Consider the following 13799-nt stretch of genomic DNA (forward strand, 5'->3'; position numbering starts at 1 on the left):
GGGTTAGAGTTGTAGTTACTGAGATAAAGAATAAGGAAGCCTAGATTTAGTTGAGGATAGGAGTGGAGGCTGGAGCATGGGAGAGAACATTTTACCATTGGATGGTTCTGCATAGGAGAAAAGTTGTAACATTATTGTCAGTTTCCCTAACTGTTCTCTCTTAACTCTAAGTCACTCTGCAGCCTATTTCTTTCAAGTAATCCAGATTCATATATGCCACTTTCCTGTATTAGAACACAGTAGCTTCAACTAATTACTGCAGGGGGTTCATTCATTCATTAATGACTTTTTAAAAAAATATTTATAATATACCAATGACTTGCAAGGTACTGCGACCTGGGAAAGATAAATGAACAAAAACATAACCTGCCTTCCCTTCATAGAGTTTACATTCTAGCAGAAGCCAAAAGACACTAACCAACCAATTATAACCCACACAGTTTGGGTCATAAATGTTCTAAAGTGCAGAGCAGTATGTACAAATAACAAGGAGGAGGGGGTGTTCCACCAAAGTTCATAAATAGGTTTTAGCAGACTTGTGAACTCCCTGAAATCTCTGTAAAATTTTGCCCATGCCTATATACATTTGGTTGGGGTGGGAGAGGGAGGATAGCATAGCTTACATGTTCAAAGAGGCCTGAAACCCCTAAAAGATTAAGAACCACTCTATCCTATTTGGGCACTACTGATACACTAACTTCTTCGGTGCCAAAAAGCAACGACCACAGGGAAAGCTAGCAGCATGGCGGGGCTGTCTAATCCACCGAGAATGACCCTACTTTTCTTCTTAGTTATCAAAAGTGATCCATCTTTTGACTTAATGTGGGAAAAAAAACAACATGGTTGTTCTTTTTAAGCCCAGTTACTTAAAAAAAGAAAAAAAAATCGCGAGATGTTCTATTCCTCAATCACGGGATTTCTAAACATGTGCCCGGGTCGGGAGAGCCAGAGTAGCAGGACACCGTCCCTCAGACACCTTCCCGCCCTGACGGAATTGGCTGCACCGAGCTCCGCTTTTTTGATACGGCCGAGAGAAAGAAGTCAACGAATGCTTTGAGAGTCCAGGCCGGGTTTTCTGGCATTAAGACGGAAGTAACAGCGAGCCGGAAGTCCCAGGCCTGCACAGAGAAAGAAGTGGGGAGGGGGAAGGAGGAAAACTCGGGGTAGGGATGGCGGCTCAAATTCCAATTGTGGCCACCACCACCACTCCGGGGATAGCCCGGAACAGCAAGAAGAGGCCAGCCAGTCCTTCCCACAACAGCAGCAGCGCCGGGATATACAGCGCCAGTAAGAAGAAAAAAGCGTCCACCTCTAGCTTTGCACAGGTACGCTGTAGCTCGACTAGCCTGCGCGTGCGCGGTGGTTGAGCGGAGGGGCGGGGCGAGAGCGCATGCGCGGGCCCTGCAGGGCGGAGCGAAGGACTGCACCGCAGAGGGTAGGTACGCAGGACAGGCGAGTCAGGGTGCATGCGCCGCGCTTGTGGCCTCTCCTTTGACCCCTAGTGCAGATGAAACATTTTCTCCCTTAGTTTGGACATGTAGGAATTGAGTAAAGAGTCACCCGCGTTGCACTGTCCTTGAGGAGAGGTGGGCAGATTATTACTGATTTAGTGGAAGGACGGTCTCTTCTCATCAAGGTTGCAATTGAGAGTTAGGTTCAGTGAAGCAGAAGTTAACGTGTCTCACCTTCGTCCGTTCGACAGACAGTGACCGAGTGTCTGTAAGGTTCAGAGCTCCCTAAGGTCCTACATGGAGGAATACCAAGATGTATTGATATGGATGTTTTCCCTCATCCTTAGAAAAGTGCTTTTTTGACCCTCAGTTTCCTCGTCCCAAGTGGGTTTGTTATTACCTTATGGGGTTGTTGTAAGGATTCAATGATCTCGTGGTCATAAAGCCCTTAGCACAGTACTTGGTACAGACTTCTCGGCATCTGGACAATCTAGGCTCCAAAATTCCAGCAAAGAATTTTCGGTGGAGGAGTAGCTAGCTTGGTTAGATGAGTGTTTGTCTTGGCTTCTGTATTTTATTTTAAAACAATAGGAGAGCAAAGATGGAGTGTTATATACTGTGTCCTCTCCAGAACATGCGGTGGCATCGTTTACCCAGAACAATGTTCTAGAGATGTTAACTGCCTGTCATTCCTTCCATTGTTAATTAATAGCGTTCCACGCCCCCCTTTTAAAAATGCTTTATTGAGGTATGATTTACATATAGTAAAATACACAAATCTTAATAGTACAGATCAAGGACTTTTTACATATGTATACACTTATGTGGCCACCACCCAGATCAAAATAGAGAGCATTTTTAAGAGCTCCAGAAAAGTCCCTGGTGACTCTTTCCAGTCATTACTGTCTTCCCTCCCTATCAGAGGTAACTACTATTTTGAAATCTCTCACCATACCTTGGCTTTGTGTTTTTGAACAGAATATAAATGGAATCATACAGAACATATTCTTTTGTGTCTGTTTGGATTTCTCTGTGAAACAATGTTTTTGAGAGTTGTTCATTCATGTTATTACCTATATCAGTATGTTTGGTACACTGTGTAAACATACCACAACTGATGGATATTTGAGTTTTGTTTACAATTTTTAGCTTTTATACATAAGCTGCTCTGAACATTCCTGTACAAGTCTGTATAGACATAGGCTTTCATTTCTCTTGGGTAAATGGATAGTAGTGGAATCACTGGATTATAAAGTAGACACACATTTAACTCAGAAATTGTAAAAACAGTATTTCCCAAAGTAGTTGCGCTAGTGTACATTCTCACCGACAATATGAGAGAGTTCCAGTTGCTCTACATCCTTAGCAATACTTGGCATCGTCCACTTTTAATTTTAGTCATTCTGATGGCTATGTAGTTGTATCTAATTTTTGTTTTACTTTTTGTTTCTCTGATTATTGATTACTAATGATATCAATCACTTTTTTATATGCTTATTGACCATTCCTATATCTTTTGTGAAGTGCCTGATTTTTTTATAGTTGGGTCGTTTTTTTAAAAAATTAATGTTTAGGAGTTAATATACTCTTGATTGAAGTTCTTTGCCACATATATATGCATTGTGAGTACTTTCTCCCAGAATATATGTGGATATCCAACTGTGCCAAGACTGAGGAATGTAGTCATTACATATTGGGAGAAATGATTGTTTTGACCCTAAAAATAGCACTGATCAACTCCCACCACAGCAAGCTTCAGAGAGTGGCCAAATGCCTTCAGGATGATGGACATTCCCGGTAACCGACTTGGTAGAAATCACAAATCTCCGGCCCTAGAGCTCTCGCTGAGGGGAAGGGTTCCCTGTGGATCCTCTTCATCTCAGCAGCTTCAACAAACTCTCAGGCAGGAAAGAGTAGGTCATTCCTTGGAATAGTGAATTCGTTTATCTTTGCTGTCCTCTCCCTAACTGGCATTTAATTAATGAAGTATATAACTAGTTACCCTACTCCCACCCTCAGCATTCCATGAAGAAGTCAAAAACTTGGCTCTGTCTCCAGAAAGGAGTCTTAAGATGTTTTTCCTGCTCTAACATGGCCTTCCAACTTAGTTCCCGGCTCCCCAGCATCTGCGGCAGTAGCACAGTGCTGCCCTGAGGGTTGTCTGGATGTCTGGAATCTACCTAGGTGACCTTTACCTATGTCCTTTGCTTAGCCTTTCTGTTCTGTTTCAGTTCAGTTCAATCAGCAAGAATTTATTATATTGTATTTCTGTTATGTCCCCAGCAGTATACTTAAGACATTTCAAAGGATTACAGCTTGTCCCTGTCCTCCCAAAAATCTCCAAGGATGAGAAAATGACATTTACATAGTGTTGTAGTTTTCTAGTGTTGTCGTAACAAATTACCACAAATTAGTGACTTAAATAACACATTTATTCCTTGTTCTGTAGGTCAGAAGTCCTGGTACAACATGACTAGTTTAGTTCTCTGCTCAGGGTATCACAAAGCTGAGATTGGTGTTTTGGCTGGGCTGGTTTCTTGTCTGCAGGCTCTGGATGAAAATCTTTTTTTCAGGCTCATTCAGATTGTTGGCAGAATTCAATTCTTTGCAGTGGCAGGACTAAGGTTCCTGTCTCCTTGCTGGCAGTTAGCCACTGTCCACATTCTTTGCCACATGGCTTCCTCTATCTTTGAAGCCAACTATGGAGAATCTCTTATGTCAAATCCCTCTCACGCCTCAAATATCTTTGACTTTTCCTTTCCCTGATTTAAAGGGTTTGTATAACCACCTTGTAAATCTCCTTTGTTTAAGGTCAGCTAATTTGATACCTTATATTATATATCTTCAAAACCCCTTCGCAGCAGTACCCACATTACTTTTTGCTTGAATAACTGAGAGAAGGTATGTGCACACCAGTGGCTGGGATTCCTAAGGGCCATCTTAGAATTCTGCCTATCACATATGTGGAACAAGTAGGAAAATACAGTGATTTCTAACTATGTACTAAAGTCGATTATAGGTATTCTCTGGTGTTGGCGTCCTAGTATGGTGGGACACTGGCAGATAAGGACTCATGTAGGCAATGCTAGAGGAGCGGTAGGGAGGAAGAGGGACTTGAGGTGGACTTTGAAGGGTGGCGAGTTTGAGTGGGGAAGGCCGTCCAGGGCTGGAGCTGTGAACAGGTATCAGATTGCTCAGGGTTTCATCTGTGGGAAATGAGTGGTTTTATATAAATGATCGAATTTTTTTAGTTAATAGAGACTTTACAGATCTTTCAGTATCTAAATTTCCGTACTTTAGTAGTTAGCTATTTTTTTCTTTTTTGTTTCTTCTTGTTTTTGCTGTTTTGTTTCTTATAAAAAAAGAAATGTCTATAAAACTTTTGTGGGATTTAAAAATTTACAAATGACATTTAAGTAGACATTAGAGTGCTTTTTGAAATGTGAGATAACTTCATGAAGTCCGAAGACAGGTTTTAATTTCCAGAATGTACATGCTGTTTCTAAAGTAAAATTGAGCGAATAAATGAAATTTAAAGGGTTTTATGCTCAGAAGTCCTTAGGAATCAACAGAAATTACTAAATGTTTATGCTTGCTAAGTTGTACAAATTGTCACAGAATTACAATTCTGTGTTTGGATTTATATTTTAAGTGTAACTAATGTAGTTATTGATCAATAATATAATCTGGAGAGTGCCATCTCTTGTCCGTTCTGGTTATAATACTATGAAAATGATTAGTGCTGACTTGGGTTGGAGAACAGATACACTGTGCTAAAGTGACAGAAATCATAAAAGGTAATGATAATTAACATTTATTGGGCATTTACTACATACCAGGCACTCTTCTAAGCACTTTCTAAATTCTATCTCACTTAAGCCTCAAAACAACCCTTTGTGAATTGTTATTCTACAAATAAAAAACAAACAAACAAACAGGAGCATAGAGAGGTTAAGTATCTTTTCCAAGGTCACAAAGCTAATAAGTGGTAGAGTGAAAACTGGAACCCAGGCTGACGGTCCAGAGTCTAAATACTTTTTTCTTGATTGCTTCTCTTGATATCACTTTTGTTGCTCTGCCTTAGAAGATGTAATTATACCTCCGATGTAACCAAATCCGTGGTGCAGAGAAATGCTTTTTGAGGGAATTTTATTAGGTAAATAGAAGGCACTTTAGATTTTCCAAATGCCTATTCAAGTTGGTAAAATCTACAGAGAAACCCAACTGGCCCGTAGACTGACTGTTATATAATAGACTAGTTTGTAATGGAACCCTTTTTCTGTTTTCCCCAAGATAACTCATGGATTACAGTCCTAACCTTACCCCCAAAGTTTGCCATGAAATGTCTTGCTTTTATTATTATTTTCGCATCACTCTAGTATATCAATAATTTTTGGAAACAAATGTCGTCATTCTATTATAGCATTCTCTTTTTAGTTGTCGCATCACTGAAAATGTCAAATCCTAGAAAACCTAGCATTCCTATCTGAGCTACACTTTTTTTTCCTAAACGGGAAAAAGGTTAATAAAACATCTAAAGTTGAGAGGCAGCAGTTGCTTCTTTTGAAGGTTGATGCAGAGTGCATGTGATTACAGACTCTTCTATAACTGGAGGCAGCCAGAGAATGTTGAACTGATTTGATTTATTTATCTAAAAAAGTAATCATTCTACCTTTAAAAAATCGTAAGTTTAAAAAGTTTTTTCTATTTTTAAAGTGGAGATAAAAAGCCACCCAGTCTTCTTTCTCAACAACTATAATAATTAGTGTTCTCTGTGTGTAGATATAGTTTTTTTCATTTTATTTGGTGTATAACATTGTGTGCCCTGCTTTTGACTTAGCATTATTTCATGAACCTTTCTCTATGTTATAGACTTCTTAAGGGATTAGGTGCTCTTATTTAATTGGCTTATTGAATATTTAGGCTGCGTCTCACAGGTTTGCTCTTTCAAGTAACCCTACATTAAGCCTCTAGTTTTAGACTAGAGTCAGCTTTTGAATCTAGAATACTATTAATTAGGTGTAAGTGGACATTTGATTTTTTAGTAATAAGACAAAGGACATTTGTTTCTCTGCTTAGTAACCACAGACAGAATGCCCAAGTTATCCTTGTGTCTGAGTCAGCCATGCAGGCTGCTGTCTGGAGAGATGAAGCCATTTATTTGGGCTCTGCCATTGGGCAGAGCTGAGGCCTCACTGACTCGTCTCAGTCTGGGGCAGGCATGTCCCTCTTTGACAGCAGGGCAGGTTTATCTTCCCTGGGACTTACATCAGCCCTTTTAGTGCTAAGTGTTAATTCTTTCCTCTTGTTAGAGTGTTCGTGTCTTGGTGCGGGACAGTTCATCTCGTAAAGTCTCTAAGTGTTCTAGTAGTTTAGTAATATGAAAACTGTACATCATATTAAGTTTTATTTTATTGCATCCCCACCTCACTGACTTGATCCTCCCTTTGACTGAAGGTCTCTCTCCCTCTCATTCTGTAACTAATAGACTCAAGAGTCTCAGCTTGGCTGAAGCCCAGGGAAAGGAAAGAATGAGGGAGCAGTAATGTGGAAGGCGGAGTTAAAAAGAGTAAAGAAATGCAGAAAACCCAGTTCTGGTCCCAGAGTTGGGTATTCTTTTGGAGCCTGGGAAAAGGGTGCTTACTGTTTCAGAGGATGCAGCTCTGGAATGATGCAGCTCAGTTCACCTCAGGATGGCTTCCTTTCTCAGCTTTGTCTTCAGCTTGACTCCTTAGTGGGGTTCTGGCCTGCTGACAAAGGAAGAGAAAAGGATGGAGTAGCCACATGAGCAAGAGGGGTGAGTTTTGGAAATCAGTGCATGAGCACATCATCTTCTTGACTCTGCTCAAGCATGCTACCCGGAACATGATGCCAACTCCTGGCCCTCTCTTCTCACCTTCCTCTTCCTCTCAGCAGATGCACCTGTCCGATGGTGTATCCTCGCCCTTAGCCAAGCTCTCAGATCTTCCAACCCACAGGGACTTGCTGAGGTCCCTGCATAGTGGCTGCCGGGGCAGCACTACCTGCCCAGATCTCTGTGAAGCATTTCTGCCTGATGGTGTTCTCCCGGGTCTCCCTGGGCCTGGAACAGCCTACATTAAAAGAATGCCCTGTATTTCCTCCCAGGATTTCACTGTGACTTTGACCTTCCCCACTAGGAATCAGAGAAGAGGCATGAACAGAAAGGGGAAAATGCGGTCTTTCAGCAATTCTGGAGAAGGAGACGCCAGTGCATGAGGCTGGCAGCACTGAGCTGGGCATGTTCTGTGGCTGGTTCCGTAATCACCATTGGAGGCTTTGGGGCCCAGTTCTTCATTTCCTTTTCGTATCTCTTTGCTTCTGGAGCAGTTCTGTTTGTTTATATTCTCCCGAATGGAAACGAGATTATATAAGTTGTCATTTTCTTTATGAAAAACTCAATAAAGTTGAAACAAAGTATATTTGGCCCCAGGAAAGCTCTCATATTCTGCTTATTTTCCCTGAGTTGTCCCTAGCTGTCATGGTTTCTCCCTGATGGGAGCTCTCTGCATACTTCTTAGGGTTATTTTTCTCTCTCTTACTTAAATCAGGCCACCCTGTAGGCCCAGCCTTCTGACAGCCCACACCCACTGGCTTTTCCTCCCTGAGTAGTCTTGTGATGCACCCTTAATGAATTGTTAGATTCTTCAAGAGAATGGCCCATTTCATTCTAACACTAGCAAGTGACCTCACCTCATGTGCCTTCCAGCCAGTGGGCCAAACTCCCTCCTTCCCCCTGTATGGCCACCTCTTAAAAGAGCAGATGACGGTCACTCTTCTCGACTTGCATGCCAGCTAAGGCTTCCTCTTCAGGTTTCATGGAACTCCTGGCTCACTCGCTGTCAGATTGGCCTATAAAAACAGGTAACCAAACTGTTTTTCAAAATGATTGCCCCTTTTACATTTTCACGAGCAATGTCTGAGGGTTCTAGTTTCTCCACATCCTCGCCAACACATGCTATTGTGTTTTCGATTATAGCCATTTTAGCGGGCGTGAAATAATATCTCACTAGTTTTGATTTACATTTCCCTACTGACTAATGATGTTGAACATCTTTTCACATGCTTATTGGCCATTTGTATATCTTTTTTGAAGACATTTTTATTGAAGTCTTTAAAATGGAATTATTTGTCTTTTTGTCATTGAGTCATAAGAGTTCTTTATATATTCTGGATTAGCATTATTTATTTTGTTGCTCAAATTGCCCAGATTTGGCTAGTGGGAGCTCTTCAAACTGGCTCCTGTAACCTTTAATGTACCTCTACCATTTTTTGAGTGCTGTTATGCACTGAATTATGTCCCCCCAAGATTCATCTGTTGTAGTCCTAACCCTTAGTACACCTCAGATTGTTACTGTATTTAGAGATAGAACCATTACAGATATAATTAAGGCTAAATGAGGTCACATGGATGGGGCTCTAATCCAGTAAGACCGGTGTCCTTATAAGAAGAGGGAGAGACATCAGGGAGGCCCATGTACAGAGGAAAGGCCATGTGAAGACAGTGAGAAGATGGCCATCTACAAATCAAGGAGAGGGGCCTCAGGAGAAATCAACGCTGCTGGCACCTGGATCTTGGACTCTAGTCTCCAGAACTGTGAGAAGATAAATTTCTGTTGTTCAAACCACTCAGTCTGTGGTATTTTGTTATGGCATCTCTAGCAAACTGATGCAGTAGTTTTCTTACTGTCTGGTACCACAAGGCTCATCTTGTACTTTCCTGTCCCAGCCCTGGAATCAGCCATTTCTTCAAGGATCACTAGTTCCTGGGAAATATATTTAGAAACTAGGATCTGGACAATGGTGTGCCTGCTGTTTGCTATTTCTAGCCCTCTGAGTGGAGAGAACTAGGAGATATAGGTATGTGTGTACATAACACCCACCCACCCCCACACACTGCCGTATCTATTTCTGTGTTTATCTGTCTGTGTATATGTTAAAAACCATGAGTTCATATTGATTACCTCTGATTTTAATCTACTATGCAAGGTTCATTTTAGCCTTCCTCATTCCTATTTGCTTCATCTTAGAACACATATATTGGCAGAATTACTAACCCGTACCCTTGTGAGAAACAAACCTACAAATTGTTTATGTTCTTTTTGCCTTTAACCTTAAGGTTATGTTGTCAAAATACTGTTTTCATAGTCACCAAAGTTAAGTCTCCCTTCCTCTCTTTCAGTGTGGTTGTTATTCATTCCAAATATAGCGAGGCCGATTTGGTTGTGTTTGTATTCCATCTTCTCTGCCTGCTGCCCCATCCTTGTTGGTTTTATCAGTAGTAGTAGTAGTAGTAGTAGTATGTAAAACTTTAACATGGTTCAAAAGGTCAAAACTCTACAAAAAGCTATACTTAGAGAAGTTTTACTCCTCTCTCTTCCCATCTCCCTGTCCTTTCCACCCTGTTCCTTGTGCTCTGCAGGTAACCAAGCCCAGTTGTTTCTGAATTATCCTTCCTGTGTTTCTTTGTGTTCGGCCATGGCATCCCACCCAGGAACGATTCCTTACAATGAACTCCTGAGCATATACATATTGATGCTGGAATTTAGTTAGGCCACGCTGTCTTGTTCCTTAACTCCAGTCAGTCAACCAGTCAGTGATGCTTTGGTACTGACTCTGTGCCAGGCACTGGGTTAGATGCAGAGAACAGAAGACTGAGCCGTAGAATGAAGCAGGATGTTTTGACCCCTCTATGAATTCTCACTCTCTGACTCCTTTCCCAGTCCGCTTACCTCTCTCCTTTTCTCTCCTTCTGGTTTGTTGTTCCCTGTTTCAAAAGCTGCTGTTTTTTCATTGACCAAGACATAGATTCAAACTATCAATCATGTATCCAATTTATAATAGACATTACTCTAACAAACAGCACAAAATAACATTGACAACTGGTTACACAGGTAACGTCAGTAAATGATTAAATGTAATGGGAAAATCAAATCTTCTTCATCAGATTGTGTCTCCCAGGACACGTGTACCTGGCAGAAATACTATGACCATGAGAGAAAAATCACAAAGGTAAAAAAAGTTAGTTATGTACAAAATGCTAAATCTAATCTTTGTTGTAAAATTAAATCTGACATGGACTAATCCTGATGAAAATAATTTTGGTGAAGCATAAATAAAAATAGAAAAATTGGAAACTATTTGTGCTGTATAGAAAATGACTTACTGGATTTTGCAACAGAAAATACAAAATACAGGAAGGAGGGGGGGAGCAAGAGACAAGGCCGGAGAGGGAGCCAGAATTTGTTCCTAATCCCAGGGCAGTGGGAACCCCTCGCCAGTTGTAAGTAGGGGATTGACATCACGCTTGCATTTAAAACTATGACACTGACTGTGCTGTAGGGAATGGAGTAGGCAAGATGTGTACTACAGAGTCACTCCTCTGAAGCTTATATCTAAGAGAGGTGCCAGATAAGGGCAAAGAAGTGTGGCAAAGAAGGGTAGGCAGACAGAGGCGGGCAGGAGGAAGGGAATGAAGGAAAGGAGAGAAGAGAGACATCACTTGTGGCTACAGACAGTAGGAAAAGGATGAGAAATTGGAGGCCTCTTAGTTCTAGGTTAATTGACATTTGAGCTGGGCCTTGGAGGGGAGAGAAGTTAGGAAGGACCATGAATGGGGGGAGGTTGCGGTGAGGAACAGTCCAGACAGGAAGAGGTGATATGAACAGAGAAGAAGGAGCACAGGCCTACATGGAGAGACCCTAGAGGAGTCTGGGCAAGTGTTTGAGAAGAAACCGTTTAGAGAACTATTGCAGCAGAATGAGTGCTCCCAGTCTCCCCCGTTCCCCTTCCTCCCACATGGATGCCCTTGCAGGGCGTGGTAGAGATGGTGGGGGAGGTGGAGTGGAAGATTCTGTGTGTGTGTGTGTGTATCCATCCAGAACTTTCTTACACTGCTGCTGGGAGTGTAAGAGTGCAACTATTTAAGAAAATGACTGGGCATTTTCTTATAAAATGAAACATACACATACCCTATAAGCCAACCATTCCACTCCTAGGTATTTACCCAAGAGAAGTAAAAACACAGGTCCACGCAAAGGACTTGTATAGATATTTCACAGCAGCTTTACTTATAATAGCTGAAGACTGAAAATAACAATTTCATCAATAGGAAAATGGGTAAACAAATTGTGGTACATCCTATACACAAGAATACTACTGTGCTGAGTAGTATTCAAATTCAGCAAAACAAACTACTGATCCATGCAACATCATGGATAGATCTCAGAAACTTTATGCTGAGCTAAAGAAACCTAACACAACAGTATATACTGCCAGATTCCACTCATGTGAGGCAAAGGTGATGTGGTAGAAATCTGAACAGTGGTTGGCCAAGGATAGAAGGGATTGACTAGGAAGAGGCAGGAGGGAACGTTCTGGGATGATGTAAATGTCCTATATCTCGATAGGGACGTGGGCTGCACAAGTGTAAACGTTGGCAAAACCCATGAAACCTAAGATGTGTGCATTTCTCTGTAGGTGAATTATATATACGTTTAAAAAGTTTATTGCAGTTTAAAAAGTTTATTGCAGTCCGGGAAGATTGGAAATTGCATTATAAATCAGGAGTGATTTTTTTGTCTTTCTTCTTTGTAATTGCAGCTTAAAAGATTTTTCGTTTTAAAGCATATTAGCCTTCTTGTCAGGGCATTCTGGCCACAGCCAGCTGACCCTCTAGCCTACTCTCCTTCTATTCTTCTTAGAATGCCCATATCCTGTTGTGCCCCTTATGCATACCAGCTCAAGCCTGGGTTGTCTGGCTGATGTGACCCTTAAAGGGACTGGATCTTTTTTTTGTCTTAATGTTTCAAGACATAATTTGACAAGATCGATAGGAGTAAGGGGCCATGTGGTGTCATGGAAAGACTGTTTTGTTTGTTCATTTGTTTTTCTGTAACCTGGGGATAATAGCACTACCCTGTAGTGGTTGTCAGGGTTAAATGAGCAGCTCAGCTAGGACACCCATTCTTGTGCGTGGCACATAGAGAGGCCAGAAAGCATGACAGCTGGGATCCTGGCTGACTGTCCTGTGGCTTCTGCACTGCAGGTGCGGCTACCAGTCTGGCATGCCCTCCTCTGGTGCAGGCCACCTGCAAGGGCTCTGGGCACACTATATTCCCTCAAATGTCCCATGGTATCATCTTTTCTTGTTGAGAGAGCTGAGTTAAGGAACTCAACTAAAAGAAACTGACCTCCTACTACTCTTACTATGTTTTAAGGGTATCAGCATGGAAGCCATGGCTGAGAATAAAATGGTGCCCTCTGATTTTAGCACAGGACCTATGGAAAAAACTGCCAAACCTTTGCCATTTAAGGATCCGAACTTTGTGGTAAGCATCTAAGGTACTTTATACATAAAAAATCAAACAACCATACCATGGCTTCTGATCATGGTGGGCCTGCACGTCCCCTTCTCCATCCAAGTCACCACCTTCTCTGTCATGGGCTGTTGTGGGAGGGGTGGAGGCAGGATAACACAGGCATTTCCTTTAAGTACATCTAAGCTATTGTGCTATAAAGTAGAAATAGGCTACTCCTCCTTTTGTTCTCGAAGGATATAAGAAATATAGTGATTCAGGTTACACGATTAAAAGTTTATTTTTCATTAATTAGTTTTGAAAATACAGTATTGCCAGTGCCTGCAACAGATTTTGGCATTCTTTTCCATTTTATTTTGTCATCTTCATAGGACAAAAGAAAAAAAAATTCCAGAAGGCTTGCCATGCCATGATTGAACCTTATTTGGGTTTTCCAGGATCACCAGCACTTTGCAAGGCAAAGATTTGCCCTCAGAAGGGTTTAGAGAGGTGATCATGAATTTAAATCTAACTTTGTAGTAAATTTATTTTAAAGTAATAGGAAATTCATGAGTGAATTCAAAGTTAGACCCAATAAAGGACGTGATTTTCTATGTGTATGTAAAAAAAATAACACTTTATTTCTACTCTATCACTAACTCACTCATAGGTTTCAACAATTCAGAAGCATTGTTTTTTATAAGTAAGATTAAAATATACTTTTTAAAAAAGCCTTAGGGGTATAAATGATTGCTGACAGAATGAAGGGTATATTACTGTTATGAATAAGAATAAATGTCAGATTCTGAAATGGTACTTTCCATTGACTTTTGTTTCATCTAATCCATGCTTTTAATTCCAGCACTCTGGCCATGGTGGTGCAGTAGCTGGCAAGAAGAATAGAACCTGGAAGAACCTGAAACAAATTCTCGCTTCTGAAAGGGCATTGCCGTGGCAACTGAACGATCCTAACTGTGAGCTGTCTAGAGCCTTCTATGAGTTCATAATGTTTAGACTAGAAACTTTCTTATAA

The 13799-nt window shown here is 41.2% G+C and overlaps 1 protein-coding gene and 1 long non-coding RNA gene across 3 annotated transcripts in view; both read left to right on the top strand.

Annotated features, from left to right (window-relative positions):
* The first annotated feature begins 1012 nt into the window (after positions 1-1012).
* The window catches only part of INO80C (INO80 complex subunit C), an 18215-nt gene continuing 5428 nt past the window's right edge, over positions 1013-13799 (top strand). The window contains exons 1-3 of one of the 2 annotated variants that reach the window (XM_011361571.2): positions 1013-1325; positions 12689-12799; positions 13629-13740. In XM_011361571.2, coding sequence (XP_011359873.1) covers positions 1170-1325; positions 12689-12799; positions 13629-13740 — 379 coding nt within the window. In that variant the 5' untranslated portion in view covers positions 1013-1169. Of the gene's footprint in view, positions 1326-1387; positions 1436-12688; positions 12800-13628; positions 13741-13799 lie in introns of those variants that run through there. The other variant, XM_023531602.1, reaches the window with a different exon arrangement.
* LOC111740986 lies at positions 7105-7889 on the top strand. The gene is made up of 2 exons (XR_002780822.1): positions 7105-7248; positions 7610-7889. It is a non-coding gene; the product is annotated as an uncharacterized LOC111740986 (long non-coding RNA).

Source organism: Pteropus vampyrus, unplaced genomic scaffold (assembly GCF_000151845.1).
Source record: "Pteropus vampyrus isolate Shadow unplaced genomic scaffold, Pvam_2.0 Scaffold3, whole genome shotgun sequence".
NCBI classification, from domain to species: Eukaryota; Metazoa; Chordata; class Mammalia; order Chiroptera; family Pteropodidae; genus Pteropus; species Pteropus vampyrus.